This window comes from Lepisma saccharinum, chromosome 11, assembly GCF_977018435.1.
Source record: "Lepisma saccharinum chromosome 11, izLepSacc3.1, whole genome shotgun sequence".
NCBI lineage: Eukaryota > Metazoa > Arthropoda > Insecta > Zygentoma > Lepismatidae > Lepisma > Lepisma saccharinum.
Genome location: NC_139239.1, coordinates 76,650,025 through 76,670,112, shown reverse-complemented (window position 1 = coordinate 76,670,112; position 20,088 = coordinate 76,650,025). Strand labels below are relative to the sequence as shown.

At 39.0% G+C, this 20,088-nt stretch overlaps 1 protein-coding gene across 5 annotated transcripts in view; it reads right to left on the bottom strand.

Annotated features, from left to right (window-relative positions):
- Positions 1-12,264: 12,264 nt before the first annotated feature.
- jvl (javelin-like) overlaps positions 12,265-20,088 on the bottom strand; it is a 464,141-nt gene continuing 456,317 nt past the window's right edge. For 3 of the 5 annotated variants that reach the window (XM_083131436.1, XM_083131435.1, XM_083131438.1), the window contains exons 5-6: positions 19,348-20,010; positions 12,265-16,003 (exon numbers count right to left, since the gene is read on the bottom strand). In XM_083131436.1, coding sequence (XP_082987562.1) covers positions 15,008-16,003; positions 19,348-20,010 — 1,659 coding nt within the window. In that variant the 3' untranslated portion in view covers positions 12,265-15,007. Of the gene's footprint in view, positions 16,004-19,136; positions 20,011-20,088 lie in introns of all 5 variants that reach the window. The other 2 variants (XM_083131439.1, XR_014442403.1) reach the window with 2 other exon arrangements.

Genomic DNA, 20,088 nt, shown 5'->3' with positions numbered 1-20,088 from the left:
TATCGAGGAAAGAAACATCAATTAGTCACGTAACACTCACTCTACAGACATGAGATAGTAACTACATCACGTCATCGACTTGCACCATGCCTCGTCAGATGGCATAGTGAGACAAATGGGAACTTTACCTAAGCAACTTTTCACTCTCATTGATGTCTACCGGGACTTCACTGGACATTGGAAGACTTTGCTCGTACCACTATAGTTCTTGTTCAGTCTTACGGCATGCACCTATGTTTGCAAGGGAAGTTGGAAACCGGGGAAGCGATCAATCCAGCGTGATAAGAAACACGGCAGCCTGTAAAACGGTGTCGTCCTAGTTGCGAACACTTGCTGCCTGAACAGGAATATACTCGAAGAAGAGCTATGTCCTAATCGCGAACACATTTTTCTGCCTTGGGACCTACAACTTTCATACTTCCATAGTCTCTAACATTTTTTTTTAAAAAAAAAGGGATTCAGTTGTAGACTTGAGACTGGTCAGTGTTTTGTTGGATCTTAGAAAATTCGACATGATTAAATTAGTCGCCAAAGTATATATAATTTAATAATTAACGTGTGTCTTATTTTTTGTAGGAATATATACTGCACACTTCATTTACAAAGCAGAAGAGCATGTATGATAAGTCAATCAGGTTGGCTATTGTGTTAGTCAAACCAGCTGTCTCTCTGCGTCACTACCTGATTTGTTTCTGAAACCAGGTTTTTCAGTTTCATGTGTTCGCAATTAGGACATGGAATTATTTCTCACTTTTGTGTGTTCGCAATTAGGATGATTTAGGCATTGTTCGCAATTAGGACAACCCTGTAGAACTAGCTGAGCACAGCACCACCTCCTGTGATGATTTAACTCTCGGTGCCACCTTTGTTGTCTGGTTGGTGTACAGCATATTACCCACTCCCCAGTTACCCTGCCAGCATGTAGGTCACTCGCCTTAAGACGAGACAATAGCTATAGCTGTGTTTTGTGTTCATCACAAAGATTTCAACAAAGAAATTCTCAGTCTGTTTGTTTTGTGTCGACTGAGGTTAGACGCAAGATCATCTTTGCCAGAAGAATACGCTAGAGTGATTCGACTGCTTGTCCTCGTATCCAGAGGTCAGGTTGTGGTTTTTATGTGTCAAAAGAACCACGATACGTAACTTCGACCACGACAAATTCCTTCCATTCCGAAAGCTGTCGATGGGGGACCAAATATAAAGACCTTTATATTTGAAAAGTCAGGTATGTGCATTTTCGCAAGTCTCAAAAGTTTTTGTCTGCCCAATTACGCTGACGTTTCACAGTAAAATTACATTCCGCGTGATAAGTGATACTACCACATGTTAAAAAATCTGTGTGTGTGCGTGCGTGCGAGAGAGAGAGAGAAAATATAAAACTGTGAATTAATTGCAATGTAAAATTAAAACAACTGCCTATACTAGTGCATTAGTTAATATTTTGTTCCTACCTTGCATGCATGAGTTTGCCGCTTTTGAGCGTTGATTATCACGAATTGCAATAGATCTAATAATCATCGTCTACGTATTAAATTATAAATATACACCTATCGATGGGATAAACTGAAAGTTATTCCCATATACTGTCATTTCAAATGAGTCGTAGATATCCAAAGTAATAAAATTGACAACAGGTGTTTCAAAAAATGGTACACTTCTGTTCAGAGAAACTGGCACACACCGATCGAGTGTGGCAGTACATCTGAAGTAAAGGTTTAGGAAAACAGCACTCGAAAGTGTTGCTGACCGCTAAAGTTTTTCATGAAATGCAGGGAATGTTCTGATTTGCCGAGTGAAAAGAAACTGTTACAGAAAAGCCTTGCATTTTAATTATTAATACAATGCAGTGTCTAATTTGAAAAGAGAATGTCTGATAAAAAATTGGGAACATATGTTTGAGATACTCGGTATCCCATAACTAATCTTAAAAAAACAAACCTACCTCAATCCCTTCACCTTGGGGAAAATCTCATTAATTTGAAAGTAGAGGGGAGTGGATAGTGGTTCCATTACCTCTTTCCCTAACTTAACGTAACAGCAACGTCGACATTCACCAGGGTTCGAATTCCGACCTGATGGTGGGTGTTCTTTGCGAGTGTCCCTTCATCAATTTTCCCATATCATCATTTATCTTCTTTGTCACAATTAACTAAAAGTGGAAGAAAAGCGAAGCTAACAAAAAATAAATCAAATTGACATACAAGATGCGGACGGGAGAAAATATACAATCCAAGGCAATATCATGGCCCAAATGACATGACTTCAGGATCACTTTAGTTACTTTCTATTACGTATGCAAACTGCTTTTCTAGTTTGTAATTTGAACACAAAAGTAGGATAGTAAAACTCCCAATATCATGCCAGTACAGGCTGGATGAATGTCTTCATATTTTCCTGAAAAATCACTCTTCTTCGTCAAATAGTTAGTTTAAAAATATAATAATGTATGTGCCATTGACTAATAAGATATCAGAATCTGCTATGTTGACAGAAGCTAGAGCACGAAGATTATTAATATTTCAAATCGTTTGTTCCAACACAAAGACGAGGATAATAACGTCTTTGATACTACTACTACCGTGCGTTCATTTCGATCTTCAGCCGAGAGATCGGGAGAAGCGTGGCGGGCGGCGCTGACGGAGATGCCGACATTTGCGGCCTGTAATACCCGCTTATTTTTATCGACATATGCAGACATTTATATAAATATTGCAAAACGAGCACTATTCCTGTGTTATAAGAGTACGGTTTTAATTTTAGTAGCTTAGTGGCTGTATGTGCTCATGATTTTGACACGCCCATCTCCTGTGAAACACGGCGTAGAGGTTTGTTTGGAGAACGTTCTAACGCTGCACCAATTTCATCGAGTTTTGCTTCGGTTAGAATCCGTCGTTTTTGCTTAGGTGTTTTAAAATTTAACGATCCAGTTTCTCGTAATTTAAGGACAAGATGTTTAACCGTATCTCTATGTGGAGGTGAAACACCTGGGAATTTCTGCACATATTACCTACACACGTCTCGACATGAGTTTGTTTTCACGTAAGCGTCATACATAAAATTTTTTTGTTCTAACGTGAACCTTGCGGCTGGCATTCCAATCGTCTAACTGACACAACACACATACACACTGCAATAACACAAACAAGTAACGGTAAGTAACACTCTTGCGCACAGTACGAAATTAACACGCTCTTGGTTTACATCTGCTCGCCACTATATTCACAGCTCTTCTTCATCTAGTTGCGAAGGGACAAAAAACTCGAGCTCGGAGATTTCGGATTGCAAGGAAGCTCACGAAAACCATTTACTTTTAACGGTTTCGTCTGTAGCGTAATCTTGATACAGTGTTGCACATTCGAAACCTCCAAACGATCTCCATCGACACAAAACTCTTTCAAGGATATAAACTTAAGCACGACGTTACTGGTCAAAACTATGATTAAAATGTTTTATTATCTGTGGCTCTTAACATCGTTTCTAAAGCATATTTATTTCTATATATAAGGGCAGAACTTGGATGAATTACAGAAGAACTTTTGCGTGTTATAACACAGGTTAGTGCTCGTTTTGCAATATTTATATAAATGTCTGCATATGTCCATAAAAATAAGCGGGCATTACAGGCAGCAAATGTCGGTATCTCCGTCAGCGCCGCCCGCCATGCTTCTCCCGATCTCTCAGCTGAAGATCGAAATGAACGCACGGTACTACTACTACTACTACTACTAATAATAATATTGGCCCCCTGCAGACAAAAAATCATGGTTGCGGCTCTGATTCTTCTGGCAAAGTAGATGTTGCGTCTAACCTCCAATACAGCATGTCGACACAAAACTGACGGTCTACGAAGTTCCCTGTTGAAGCCTCCTTGCGACGAACACAAAACATATACTCTGTCCCGATATCTCTGGAGCTAGGTCGCGCATAGCGGCAGAGAAGGGGGAAAATCGAGTGGGTAAAGTGAACCAGTACATGCTGCTACGAAGGCTGGTAACCGCAGTCTCTTTCCTCCTCCATGCAATCCCGTTCCCTCTAACGTGTTCATTGGTGGAGCACTACTTGCACAGAGATTTGTTTTTGTTCTCTTGCTCCAGAGGAAGCCGGGGCAGAGTAGAGCTGCAGCTCTTGTCTAGTCTTACCTCCAGCGAACTATAGCTGACAAGGGAAGTGGGGAATACGCAGCATACAAACCAGACAACAGGGGTGACCAGGCACGTATCCAGGAATTCCTTTCGGGGGGGGGGGGGGGCTCAACACCATTTTTTAAGGGGTATAGTAAGAACCTCACAATTGTATGTTTAAGACCAGTGGTGGCAATTGGGTTCCAAAACGGGGGGGGGGGGGGGGGGCAGAGGGTAGTGCAAGGAAAGTTTACTCTCTCTTGGTAGACAAGGCTTAACATTAAGAGGCCATAATGTTGAGGTAATAAAATGGGGAGCAAGTATCTCTTAAATCGTCGCCACTGTAAGGCTGTCATTTTAATCAGAACGTGAAATCGGAACATTTTTTACCACTCGACTCGTCTGTTTCCATGCATTAACATTGTGTGCCGGAACCTTCTCAGTATGTGTGTTTGTCCATTTCTTCTCATCAGGCATAAAAACATCTATGGTGTCTTTGAGTGTTTTTACGAAGCTGTTACACATGCACGGGATGGACAATCCAGTCGACAACGCGAGATTCAAATTGTGGGCTGCGAACTGGATGCAGACAGCTCTCGAATATGTATCTCTGATTCGAGCCTGAACACCACTAACGTGTCTTGTACTCCCATGTTTGCAGCTCTTATAAAAACCGATACCTACCAAATTGTTTAGATTCAGGCCTTAGCACTCACAAATGTTCAAAATTGTCTGTCACAGCTTCCGCTGTCTTGTCATATGTTGGCACAAAACAAAGGAAGTCTTCTCGAATACAGCTGGATCACGAAACAATTAATGCACAATGAAAACCCTTCCGTTCCCAACACATCTAATGTTTCCTTTCCCAGTATGATCAAATGCTTATTTATTTATCTCCAGTGACGTGCCCAAGGGAGGGTTGGTGAGGTCATAACCCCATTTTACCCATTATTCCTTTTTTTAAAAAAAAAAGAAAAGAAGAAGAAGGTCAAAGACAGGAAAAAAATGAAAATCAGAACTGACCACCAAAAATAGTATGCGTAACCCCTCTCCCTTCCGAAAATCCTGGTCAAGCCACTATTTATCTCTGACACATTTTTTAAAATCAACTCACCAGAAGTTTTATCATTCCGTATTGGAGATTGAAGTACGAGGGGCGATCAGGTTGGTCTAACCCTAACATAGAAAGAGCGGCAATAGGGTTTCAATTTTTTTAATATTTTCAACATACTCCCCTGCAACTGCAATGCACTTTTCCCATCGGTGCTCCAACGCCTGGATACCTTGCAAAAAAATCTTCCAACTGGTCCTCCAACCATGAGACCACAGCCCATACCACCTCAGAATCATCAAGAAATTTTTGCCCACGAATGTCATTCTTCAAATGTTTGAACAAATAGAAATCACTGGGGGCCAAATCTGGGGAATAGGGTGATTGGGGCAACAATTCGAGCGATGGATCTGCGATAGCGCCCCTCGCAATGCGTGAGGTGTGGGCAGGTGCATTGTCCTGGTGAAGGAGCACACCACTTGTCAACATCCCACGCCTCTCTTTCTTGATGGAATCACGTAATTTCTTGATTAGGTCACTGTAGTATGTGCCAGTGATGGTTTGGCCTCTTTGTAGATAGTCCACAAGAAAGATACCCTTGCAGTCCCAGAAAATTGAGGCCATCACCTTCTTGGCTGACGTTTGCACCTTGAACTTCTTCGTTGGTGGAGAATGTGGGTGTTTCCACTCCATGCTTTGTGATTTTGCTTCTGGGTCGAAGTGATGGACCCATGTTTCATCCATAGTTACAAATCGGGCAAGGAAATTGTCTATATCAGCATGAAACTTGTCAAGAAGTTCTTGACTGATGAGCACTCGGGTGCGCTTCTGATCTGGGGTGAGGTTTCGAGAGACCCATCTTGCAGCAATTTTTTCATTTGCAATTCCTGGGTAATTTTGTTTTGAACAGTGCCATATGACAGGCCACACATCTCAGCAACATAACGGACAGGTACTCGACGATCCTTCAGCACGATATCATGGACTTGGTTAATGTTTTCGGTCGTCATGACAGTTTTTGGTGCACAACCTGCATGTTCATCCTCACACGACTCTCTCCCACAATTAAACTCACGACACCATCTCTTCACCATACTGTATGAAGGAGCAGTGTCCCCTATTGTCGGGACGCGCTAGCAAGCGGCGTGGAACCACCCACTCTGGTAGCGACGTGCTGTTGCCGGATTGACCTACTTCAGGATTTTCGCGAGCCCACAGAAACACGTGTAGGATTACTTCCATTGTTCTCATTCCGACTCTGTTCGTATTTGAAGGAACAACGTTAACTTTTGTGCGTGAGCGGGTGTTCGTGTGTGTGTTTGTAAGTAAGAGTTGTTTGGATAAATTGTACTGCAATGTCGGAAAGAAGAAAGAAAGTAATTGGTACACAGGGAAGAGAAATGATTTTGAACGTACGGGAGTATTATTGTGTGTCATGCTGGCTCGGTTCACGGGTTTGTGGAAGGAGCTTTGTGGGCGTTTCAATCCAGGAAACGCGGTGACTACCACGAAGAAATGGACGGTGAGGGTTACATTTCTTGGTTTGTAGACAAACTGCTGCCAAATATTCCTCCTGGTCAGACAATAATCATTGACAATGCGCCATACCATTCAACACAAGCCGCCCACGATGTCATCCCGCAAACCTGATATCATAACCTGGCTGGAACGCCATAACGTAGCATGTGATATGAGCATGAGGAAGGCTGAACTACTGCAGCTCCTTATGTTACACAAACCCCAGTTCCCCATATATCGAATAGACAAGCTTGCGGAAGAAGCGGGACGTACGGTGGTCCGTCTCCCGCCTTAACATTGTATGTACAATGCAATCGAACTTATTTGGGCACTGGTCAAAGGGCTGGTAGCACAGAGGAACACTTTGCCACCTTTTACACCGTCTAAAATTTTGCAATTGACAGAACAGACTATCGGGGATGTGACAGCAGATAGGTGGCGTTCGGCTATAGAACACACAAGGAAGATTATTTCCGAAGCATGGGAAAAGGAGGGAGTTGAAGAGCAGCAAATGGAGGATTTTGTAATTTCACTTGGGCGGGAAGACAGAAATAACAGTAGTAGCTCAGATGAAGATGTTCATTTACCAACCAACAATGAAGATGATCTTGGGATAGCGCCACTGCAATGGTAGCCAGTAATAAAAAACAACTGATTCTTTAACTACTACTTCTGTTCTTTCATTCATTTTTCATGTTTTTACATACAGGTAGCTCGAAGCATTAATGACACATGTACCAAATGTATCATTAATGTTAAGGAAATCGAGCAATTGCCAAGCGTTTCGTTGTAATTTATTGAACTCTGTATTTCCAGAGCCTGTATTCTCATATAGCTTCCCAAATTATCTCACTTCACACACCCACATGTGCCTCCCCGATGGCACAGTGGTAGGGTAAGTGTTGTCGACTTGTAATCAAGTAGTCCTGGGTTTGATACCCTGTCGAGGCATATAAGTGGATCGGATCCCACTTCCAACTGTAGGTCCATTCCAGATTAGCCGTAGTGTGCATAAAGTGGACTTTAAAACACCAACTCAATCAATCAATTCACACACAATTGATTTGTTCTTGATAAATTCTTCTCCGTAATACAGTAACTCAGTTCTGCAAAATTCTGTTTTCGAGGTGAATTTTTGTAGGTTCCTCAAAATATAATTTAAAAACGTGTTAACGAAACGAAGTTGTACGTAATTTGTATATCAGTGGGTTAAGAAAATTATTTATTTTACTTTTATTTTTATGATTAATAAGTAGATCCTATTTGTTTATACGTAATTTGCCCTAATTTTCAAGAAATACATTTCATTTTTAAGTTCTGAAGGTTCAACAATCACGGCGTGACAAAGAAGGCAAAGAGAGGCGGTATGAAATCAAAGGAGAATGATTTGCCACAGTTGTTCATAACACAAGACGCATTTTCTTTTGTTGGTAATTGTGATACGATACAACATTAAGTAAAAAGATGCCAGTAGCTGATGCTTGCAATGTACCATAATAAAAACACGACAAAAGTTCTTTCATTCAAGATTTTCGGTTGTTGTGCAGAGCAGGAAGATAAAATGTTTCATGCTTGCCAGAATGTAAAATTCACACTGGAAGATAACGTCAACCTACAAGAAACTTCAGATTCAAACTTCTAGATTCGTTAAATTATCACTTTACGATTGAAATAACATATATATTAGCATACCGATACGTACGTTCTTAATTTCGCGTGACGGTTTTTTACCGAGCTTGCCAACAGCTGACTAGCCTGTCCGTGTGTTTGTGCGAACGTGGCAACGTAGAAACCCCCCAGCCACATGGCAGCCAACGAGGAGACAGAATTTGGTCACGTTCTGCCGTTCTGCGTTCTGATTGCACGCCGCTTCTTATCGCGTCCGTACAGTAGTGCATCCACCAAGTCCTCATGAACTTTGGATACTGTCCACTTCTTCACAAAATATTTGATCACCGCTTTCACCTCAGTTTTCTCCATTCTGACACATTCACACAACTTCACTCAGTTATACCCCTGTAAAAAGAAAACTGTACACTACTCAGACTTGCAATTCAGAATGAAAGCATATAAAGGATCACTAAACAATAACAAAATATAAAATCAATCATAACGTCATTCCTTCTATGTTAGGGTCGGAGCAACCTGATCGCCCCTCGTAAGATGCGTTCTTCCTGCAGGTTTGGATATGATCCTTTAGGGTGCTGTCGTCTGCCTGCCTTCACACCTAACCTTAACAAGGCCCTAATTTTCATCCTTGTAACTTAGATTTTCAAGACTTAGGAAGGTTTCAGACCGAAGGGACACGCGATACATGTCGATTGGAATGGGCCAATCAACAGCAACGTTTCACACCGTAGCGACACAAAAGGCCACACAAACCTAATCTTCAGGCAACATGGTGTGAAATCTCCCTTATTAGGCCACTGTCATTGTCACCTCGAAGTAGTAGCTCTTGTTGAACACAGAAGAAAAAATTTCTCCTCAACCGGTGGGAATGCTCCTCAGTTTTCTTCTCTCTCCTATATTTTCTGTGCTTGTTCACTATACAGGCAACACCTTACGATTTGATATACATAGGACATGTACTATGTAGAAATTTCAACGAAAAATCAGTTGAAGTCGAGGATGGCTAGGTGGCTCAGTTGGTAGAGCCCTGATTCGGGTCCTGGTAGAGCCTGCAATTTCCGCCTAAAATGTCTACATATGCAACATCTTGCTTTCTCTTCTCGACATTCATAAAATTTTCGGCTGTCTCTTTATGGTAGTTAAGTGTTTGAATGTATTTTGAACCCAGTAGTATACAAAATTTAGTTCTGGCAAAACTAAATCATCACTCAAAACTTTGATTCTCAGTTGATCTATGCAGCATATTTCTGTTTTAATAAACCACTCCAATATCCGGTACTGCTGAAATATTCATGAGAGAGAGAGAGAGAGAGAGAGAGAGAGAGAGGCGCCTTGATCTCTTTAGCCCTCGAACCGAACTAGCACTACATTGAGGTCCCGGAAGTTCTACTGTTGTCAATGTCTTGATTTTCGAATCACTATATCTTATAAAGCAACCAGAGGACGCTGTCTGATCACTAATTGACTGTATGAATTGTCACACTTATCTCTGAAATCTCATTAACCGATTCTTTGTAGAAATGAACCAAAAATTTGAATCCACGCATTTATATCCTCATTATATTCTAGAATGTTCCACAGATAAAATGATTCGTTAAATTGCCAGTAGTTGACTCCTTCTCTCATTCAAGAACGTACCCTCCCCTGCCTTCCAGAGATTATAAATTACAACAAATCTTTCTCTGTCTTGCCTCGATAATTGCCTATCTCTTTAAATCATCGTCACATTATTCAAAAAGCCAAAAACCTAATTTTATCCAGTGAAAATTAAAAAAAATTTTGGGGGGAGGGGGCCTCGAGCCATCTCAAACCCGCCTTGGATACATGCTATTAACAATAACAGGGTTATAGAACATTCTCCATCTTGTCTCGATAATTATTTCTCACAAATTATCATCACATTATTCAAGAAGCCAAAATCCTAATTGTATCTAGTGTAAACAGAAACATTTCCTGAAGGGGGCTCGAGCCCCCTAAGCCCCCCCTCTGGATACGTGCCTGGCGGCGACACAGAGTTGCAACATCGCGGGAGAAGGTGCAGTGCTCACCTCGTTCTACAGGCTCCTGCGTTTCTTACCGTGCTGGATTGGTCGCTTCCCTTCTCTCCCCTTTTCAGCAAGTAGGGCATCCATCTTAAGACTGGGCAAGAGCTGTAGCAGCAAAGTCGTCCGCTGGCCAGTGAAGTCCCAGTAGACATCGATGAGAGGGAAATGTTGCGTAGCTTAAGTTCCCCTTTGTCTCACTATGCTATCTGATTTGATGACATGATGTTTACTATCCCATGTCTGTAGACAGTGACGTGCCAGGAATTTAGAAATTTCTTTGTTAGTCAGTTCTCATTTTGCAATCTTCTACCTTTGATGTTTTTTTTTTTTTTTTTAGGAATACTTGGCCAAAGAGAGGGTTATGACCCCTTACCAACCTCCTGCCCCCCCTTGGGCACGCCACTCAGTGAGTGTTTTGTGACTACTTGAAGTTTCTTTCCTCGATAGATACAAGTCGAGTTGTTAAAGTTCCAGGAATTTTAAATAAATTAAATTCCGGTCTAGTAGAGAAAATCAGCAAGCGTAAATGGGTTCTGGACCGTAAGGAACCTTTTAATCTAAGGTATTTCAATTTGGTATGGGAACTTTTCTTCTTTTTTTTCGGATGAATTTAAATACTGCCGAGGAACCTTTTCTCCGGATCAATTTAAATACGCTCCAGGAACCTTTTTTTTTTTTTTTTTTTTTTAATGAAACAATACACAATTTGGACCAATGAAGAAGCATCTTCGAGGACGACGCTTCAAGACAGTGCAAGAGGCACATGATGCAGTGAAAACCTGGTTGGACAGCCTTGACACTGATTTCTTCACTCGTGGCATTGATGCATTGGTCACCCGCTGGAACACGTGCTTAGACAAATATGGTGACTATGTGGAATGTTAGTGTGCAGTGTCATGTATACCCTGTCACAGTTTAGGCAACCACGATATAAAGGTTTCTGTGGAAAAAAAGTTCTTGTCCTGCAGTGGAACCCAATAAATAGAACCCATTCAAATTTATGGGTTCCTGGACCATTAACAAGGTTGTGGAGTCCCTGGATGCATGACTGTGACGTCATAAGCGTAACTTGGCGGGGGCAAATGGCGGCACTTGCCCCCCCCCCCCAATTTACAAGTTAAGGATACTTTTGTTAAATCCTAAGACCTGAGGAGTTAAGTAATAAATAATAATATTTATGATTTTGCAAATGTAAGAGTTTTTAGCCAATAATCCTGGATGGGATGAAAATCTTGTTGACTCTGCCCCCCCCCCCCCAGTTAAACCTTAAGTTCGTACCTGCCATCCCCAAAGTTAAGTCCCAAGTTACACCCATCTGTGACGTCATAGTTAGAATTATGATTAATCCAATAGATACAGTCACTTGCAAAACTTGTGCCACTGTAGTAATTAGAATATAGTTTCCCACCAAATATTTCCAACGGGCCCCAAGTCTTTATATATTCAAGTAAGAGCCAAAAAAGATTCTCACATAGTCCATACCAGATATCTGTTACACATCATTTTCAATTTTTAGTTATACTGTACAATGTATACTCTATTCTGAAGATCTCTGAAGCGGGCGAATGAAAGCAAACTTCTGCATAAGTAGTGACTCCAGAGGACTGACTAGTGAAAACGTGCGAGGGAACGGGATTGCAGGGAGGAGGAAGAGCGACTGCAGCTACCATACTTTCGAGCAGCATGTACTGCTTCGGTCCACCCACTAACTCTCTCCCTTTCTTGCATGGTCTTGCTCCAGAGATAACCGAGACGGAGTATAGTTGATTTTTCTTGTAACTGTTAAACATTTCAGAGGTGTCTCAAAACAATATTTTTTAAACTAATGAATGTATGGAGACACAGAAGACTGCGCTACGCCAATGAAAGGAACAAACATCGTATAAAGAGAAAGCTGCTTTTCTCAAATATCCCTTTTTAATTCATAAAATTTACATAATATACATTTTTATTATTTTTATTACAAACAAAAACACTTCCTTCGATAATCAGTCTCAGAAAACAAATATAATATTGTGCAACTTTAGTGACAAAATATCCCAGCTCCCTTTATCACTTTTGCCACATATCACAAGATGAGAATGTGAATTTTTTTTTTTTATTATTTATTTATACAGTTCACAGTCAACTCGTACCCTTTACAATGCAGGAAGACTGGATCTTTTGTCGCTTATTGAAGTTTCCAAAGGAAAATTAAATACATCTCATTTATTTTAAATAACTACCTATATATGTATACATTATATATTTATATATTAACTCTGGAGCTGGGCAAAATATGTTGTGCACCACAAAGAGAGGAAACAACAACAGTTTGTTGTACAGACTGATGAAAGTGTGCCTTCAAAGATTTATATTTCTACATTACAAAATTGCAGATTTAAATTTTTGCTGGTCCAGCATATTAATAATTAAAGGATATTCACAACACATTTTGGTTCTAAATTGCACTTTTTAAAGTTCACATAAAGACATCAAAAACATAACAAAACCAGCCAATGTACTTTGCTTTATTGATTTGTTAAAGAGTTATTTTTTTTTAATTTACAAGGGAACGTTACTAGAAAATAGATTTACAAATTGAATTTGAATTCTACACAAACTTCAATCGAGAAAATTAAATTTGAAATCTATTTTCTAATAAAGTTCCCTTTTCAATTAAAAAAATCTAATCTAAAGTAAGTAACTTACTATCACTATTATTACTGCACTGTCATAGACATCAAGAAATGTAAATACTTATCAAGTAAATTGAACAATTTGATGATAATCTGGTGGAATGAAAGTTAGACATGTTTACTTGTTAACATCTCATGTGCTGCTGATAACTGATGTGTAGTTTTTCTATCATGGGAGATCACATCACACAGTATGGTGACAATAGAGAGATTCCAATTGTTTGAACTTCGAGATTATTACATGTGCTTCTGATGCAGCCTTTTCATGATCAAAACTAACTGTTGGCTTTTCTTTATGCTTCTCTGTTATATCCCACAGCATACATGAAATATTAATACAAAGTTTTCAAAAACTAAAAATGTTGTTACATTCACTTTCTAAGTTTGTAATGCCTTCCTCAAGAAGTTTTACATTCACAGTAAGAACGAACACAGTGAAGACTTCATTTCAGGAAGTGTAAATTCTTGCAGAAGGCCTCTAATATTTTGTGAATTTTGTTGAACTCTTTCTTTTAAATATACCTTACAAAGGCATTCTTCTTTCTTGTAACGAAATTCAGTACTTAATGCAAGCACACACACATACATACACACACACACATGCCATCTTCTGATCTTTTTCTCATGGTTATCAAAATATTCTTGCTCCCTTCTTGTGACTTACCGTGCAACATATCTAGGATCTATGCTGCAGGATATTTTTTGAAAGACATTTAAATAAACCTGTCACCTGAATGATTCATTATATGTCAGCTGAAATTCTTAACAAAACCAGTATAAAATCGTTCCGTGCAATTGTAGAAAAATGTATTGCAAGAAGTGAAACAAAAGTGCTACAAATTATTGCTTACAATAGGAAATTATTGAATCTAGTAAATATAGGAACAAAATTCTTTAAAGGCACATTTCCATCTTGACAGGTTATTATCAAGGAACCATTAAAAACTTATGATATTCTTTTCTTTATGTTTGTTGCTATTTCTTCTACAATGCAGCACTATAATATAGTATCACAGTATTTCCACATCATATACCGATATCATGAGGCACCGACAACACAGTCTATAATGTGAAAGTGTTTTTCACATTTATTTAAGATTTGTCTAATCTTCTGTAAATTTGACATGATACACATTATTCTTTATGTTAAGTTTACAGAAGTTTAAAAATAAACTACCCGGGGGGGGGGGGGAGCCACCGACTGTTGTGTATGTATTAAATATATTGTCTGATATATATATGATATGGAAAATGCAACATCTTTCTCTCACATAAGGAGTGTCGAGAAACAAAATTTTGTGCTAACAAACACAACCACAATAAAGCACTTTTTTTTTAGCTAACACACAAGATAATATGTTTCCTCTGTATATGTACATGCAAGTTGCCCCTTTATGACAAAGAGTTCATAAATTTGGTCAACATTTTAACACAATAAAACTACTAAGTACATGTCAACAATAAAAACACAGCCTCCTTTTATAATCAATTATTTTTTCCCCTCTGTTATTTTCAATGGCACGATTTGTATAACAGCAGAGAGACACACAAAACATGGTGGTTGGATGTAACTGATATTTTATTTCTAGATTGCTTACACTTGAAGAAAAAAATATACTTCCATAGATTGCTTGCTAGGCAACATGGCACTGGTATTTAGAAGAAAAAGAAACATTGGAATGGAAAGAAAGATATATATATATGTATCCCACCTTGACATCATTTGGAATGAATAGCTAAGCATTTTAGGCAAAGATCAGAAAGAAACTCTCATCAGGAATGTCAAGATTTGAATGTTCAAATCTGCTCCTGAATGTTACAATCAAGAACTTGCATTACTGAGCTTGCAATAAAGGAATTTTAAATGCACACAGATTCTTACTCATTTCTACATGTTGTGCTTTCGCATGGAAAGGCAGTGGAAAGTAAGTACTTATTATCAATTTTTTTTAAAAAAAAAGGTGTCTAGTTTTCATCGGCAGCTTTAGAGATTTGTTTCAAAATAGCTTCAATGTGACTGGACATTTGTAGTGTGCGTGCCAAGTTTGCATCTTGGAGAGAGTCTGCATTCATCCTCAAGGCCTGCATCCATCCGTTCGCAACTTCCATCAGCTCGCTGTCGTCCTCGCCTTCGTTCAAAGCAGATACCCCGTTGCTTATCACATACCCCCCATCATCTAAAGAGTCGAACACCAATGCCTTGCTTCTCACAAGATTCCTAACGTTATTGCTACCAGGTTTTGTACTTCCCAGTGGATGGATAACGTCGTACTTGTCTTGATAGAAGGATGGGTTCGAAAATGCTCGTCGCGTGGCCATCTCATTGTGATGGCTCTGAGATTCGGATGAGAAATACTGCTCCGAAGCTACCGAACTATTTCCGTGCTCGCTGAGGAACATACGCTCATAGTCTGGTAAGCCTGCCACATTTAAAGCTGCTGCTGGACCCCAGAGTAGATCATCACAGTCTATCCTACTCTCCTGCGTGACAGGAGATTCGCCTGACCCTGTGTCTGGTGAAGCAAACGCATTTTTAATTTCAGAACTATGTCCTAAGGTAGAATTAATACTGTCAAAATATTCAGATGACGAGGACCTCCAAGGGAAGGCACTACACGAATCGTTCCTCTGAATGTGGTGCAGACCTAGCCTTCGCTGGGCGTGATTTACTTCAGCGTCCGATACAATGATTTCTCCGGATATTCTGAAATGATCTAGTGAGTCTAGAAAGGCCTCAGGGACACCCATTGCTGGCTCAGACAGTCTGTGATCAGCTGGTGATTGCTTCGATGTTGACCTAGGAACAAAAGCTCTGGGATGTTTCGGTTTGCTTGACAATGATGGCAAACCTTTATCTGGAGTATCATACTCTGTTAGAGTAATTTCCACAAAATTACCACTATTTAGCTGCCGTTCTGTTGATTTTTTATTTTCCTTACTACTGCTTTCGCCTTTTCGTACCTAAAAATAAGAAAAACAGCATTTGAGATGATGATGATGATGAAAATGGTCATTAGAAAAAACCCTAAGTTGCCAGATCGAATAAAATGATTCCAAATAATTACTTTTGCATTATCATTTGGTGCAAATATAATTTTAAGTAATACAACAATTTCTAAACATCTGCACATAGGATCACTTTTCTATATTATTTATTAACCTCCCAGTAATTTTCTGCTGCATCTTGCATGTTTATACATTTCAAAAAGTTTCCAGGAAGAAATATACTAGTTATGGAAATTTCAATATTCCAGAACTGCAGAATATACTAGATGATATTTTGCATAATGATGATGATTTGCTTCATCTTCATCATTTGCTTGTCAAAATCTATGAAGTTATAGAGTTGTAAGATGCACTAAGCTAATGATGCAAAGATTCCGAGTTCAAATCTCCATCAGAACCAATTAAAATGAACAAAAAAAAGTTGACCCTCATTTCCATGAGAAAAGAGCTCTCTCAAGACTTGGTGTATAGAAATCTGCTTTGGAAGTAAACAAATTTGGGAGTATTTCTTATTTCAACAACAACAAAAAAAGAGGATACTTTTACAGTAACAAAATTCATCAAGTTTTCTTTTTTTCTTTCCATGCCACCAATTGACGAGAAGAGGCAGATGTTTCAAATTGCTATACCCTTTTACCAGAATTTATAAATTTTAAAAAGCAGAAAAATTATGATCTGGCAACACTATTACACTTACTCCACCACTTAAATAAAACATGCATAGTGATCTACCTAAAATTTTTGTGCATAATTACAATGTAGTGCAATCATATAAGCTACTGCGACCAAAGCTCCTACATTCTACAATTCTTTTGACCATAGCACAGGCAATTAGGTTACAATTTAGACTCATCTACCACTTTGCTTGCTTTTATGTATTACATTCCACATATAAATTTTAAATACTTCAATCTTAATTTTCATGATGGAATTTCATGGTTTTTTCAAGCATTATGCATTGTTTATCATTTTCTCTTTCACGTTGCGATTAATGTATTCTTTCCAAGCTGATTATTATTAAGCTTTAAATGTATTACTAACATTGTTAGTGCAAAAAGCTTTACTTAGTATTGGCAAAAGCATGAAATGTTAATTGTTGTCAAGTATTTGCTGAAGCAGATGGTTACATATGGCTAATTTTTAATTCTATACACTAAGAAAGTAGTCATACATGGTATTCGCCACCTTGGAAATTGTTTTGTTCTCCATTTGGCAACACTTTATACATGTGTGTGTGTGTGTGTATACCAAGCACACTGTAATGCCAGCAAGGAGAACCAATGAAAGGAAGTAGGAGCGGGGAGCAAGCAGATGTGAAAAAAAAAAAAAAAACGCACCGATTTCATATAAATATTTCATCTGGCAAGTATGGTTTCTCAGTGTTCTATTATATAGGTTTGCAAAAGTAAATTCTGAACCCATGTTTTATCATCAATGGGATTGTAAGTGTTTATCTTAATCAGATGTATTGGGTGGTGCATGAAATGTCATACCACTTGTTTTATGTATACCTCTTAGGCCTGCTTTAGACAGAAGCATTTCCTTTAACATTTTTGCTAGCATAAATGCTTCCAAAAATCTTATAGCATTTTTTATAGCAGACAGTAATTTACATGGAAGCATTTCACGTAATATTCCAGTTAGCATTTGTGATTGTGATGCGAAGCGTGCAGAGAACGTTAGATAATATATACAGTAGTTACATAATCTATGGTTCGTGCCCGATGTTTACAATTAAAACAAATAAAGTATTCTTCCATATGTGCACTATATGCGCTATAAAGTATGTATTTAATCAGCTCCATTGATTTGTACCTAACACCTTTTTATAGGAAACATTATTTCTCTCGGTTGAATAATTAACTGTTCGTAAAAATGTGAAGTGATACGTTGTTTACATCTCACTCGGCTGCCATTACATCTGCACTTGTGACCCAGAGCCTCTGATTGGTTATGCTACACAAACTGCTAAGGAAATTAGGACCGATCCTATCCGTGGAAAATATTTCATGGCATGAAAATGCTACAAGATTTCTTCACTTTACACGGTAGAATTTGATCGTAGCAGAAATGTTAAGAAAAATGTTTTCGTCTAACGATTGCCTTATATTTTCTTGACAAAATTGGTACAGAATTATTCCAAAGCCCATGATAATTTTCGGATACTTTGGATCAAACGATTCGTGCATGTAAATATTTTCACGGGTGCATAGGATAGTGGCATGGGTTCCCTTATTCTTCAGCAGAGAATGTTTCCTTCATATTTTTGGAACACACTCAATTGTCTGTTTTCACATACTGAAATCAAGTGTGGAAACTTCCCTGCCACAGTCTTTGTTTAAGAAAAAAATCAATTCAAGAGTAAATTATCTGTTGCCTGTCACAAATGTGTGAGCCTTCATCTCCACCTAATTTCAACTTAGTGACGTTGCCTAATGTAATTGTCATGAAGTACAGCATTTGCTCACTTGCTTGAAACACCAATAACCAAGTAAAAAAAGTTTTCATGAAATATTTCAATGGTATGACATTTCGTGTGCCACCATTATTCTTCATATTTTGTGCACCATCCATGTTGCACATGGAGAATTTACAAGCATGGATTTGTTTCAAATTTGACTTAAGTATGAACCACACAATAAATGTCTGTCTTTCAGGTTACTTCATTATTAAGACTTCCTATTCTTGTCAAAATTTTCATTATTTTTGTAACAATTTTTTTACTGTAGATAGAGTACTAGTTAGAGGAGCCACAAATATGAAGGGGAGAAAAAAATTACCCACAAATTGTTTAGAGGAAAGATTTGAGTGGTACACAGTTCTACATGTGGAGTTTGCTTGAATAGATATGTGCTATGTGCTACCTAGTGTGACTTTTAGTAGTTGCTATGGGATTGCAAATTGATCCACCTTAGTTAAGAGAGTGCATTGTTATTGAATGACGTGCTGGTCTTAATATGCTAGATAACATGAAAATAACCAACCACGCATGTGCTTTTCCCCATTTTTGATCGAGCAAGGTGCCTAGTTTATTAAACAAACACCCACCACCCAAGCTAAACGTCTGGGGAAAAATAGCTGCACTTACAAATACTTTTCTTTTTCTCTCTCACTCTCCCTGATTCGTTTGCTCGTTCGCTTTAAAGTGGAATGGTAGGTGGGTTGATTTTGATAATTTTTTTTAACATTTTTTTTCTTTTGTATGCCTCTCTGCAATATAAAACTTGAAATATGTAATGTTATGGACCATCCAATATTTTCCACCAGCTGCCCCAAAAGGAATGTTTGGTGGGTCGTACCTTGCCGGATTCAAGCTCATGCACTTTGTTGATGCTGTTGTTTGAAGCAGAGCGAATGTCATGGTTGCGCCTGGAATCCTTCTTGTTGCCAGCATTGCTACCAAGGGAATCCTTATTCTTACCATTTGACGACAACGACTCCTTGCTGCTCCTTAAATTGGCTGTCGAGTGAATCAAAGAGTCTTTCTTGGGCGTGAGACTGTTGGAGGACCCAAAATCTGACTTCCTTCCCGACTTCCCAAAGGACCCGGAAGTTCTGTTGCTGCTTTCGCTCAGTTTCAAAGCTGGCGATGTCGGTGGCTTTGGTGCACTGTATGACTTTGGCGGCAATGGAATCCGACTAGGCCGTTTCTTATTGCATTTATTATTCGGGGACGCAGTCTGCTGCTTCCTCGCAGAAGAGTCAACCACTCGCGAAACAGTCTTTCCTGGGACAGAATCCAAGTGGAATTTTATAACATTGGAGTTTCCCGTGGGCGTCGTGGCATCGTGAGCCGATTCTGTGCTGCTGTTATTGTATTCTTCGTGCCCATGTTGCGGTGGGGACAGGGGAGATGGACCTTTCTGCTGTTGTTGCTGCTGCTGCTTGGCATTTTTCTGATGCTTTTCTAACACTCGAACACGTGCACGAGTACCTTCCAGTTCTATGCTTTTCTCTTCCAGCTGAAACATAAAAAAAATATTTTAAAGAGATACAAAAGAAAGCATTTTAAGTCATTTTACACGTCACAATTTGCAAAC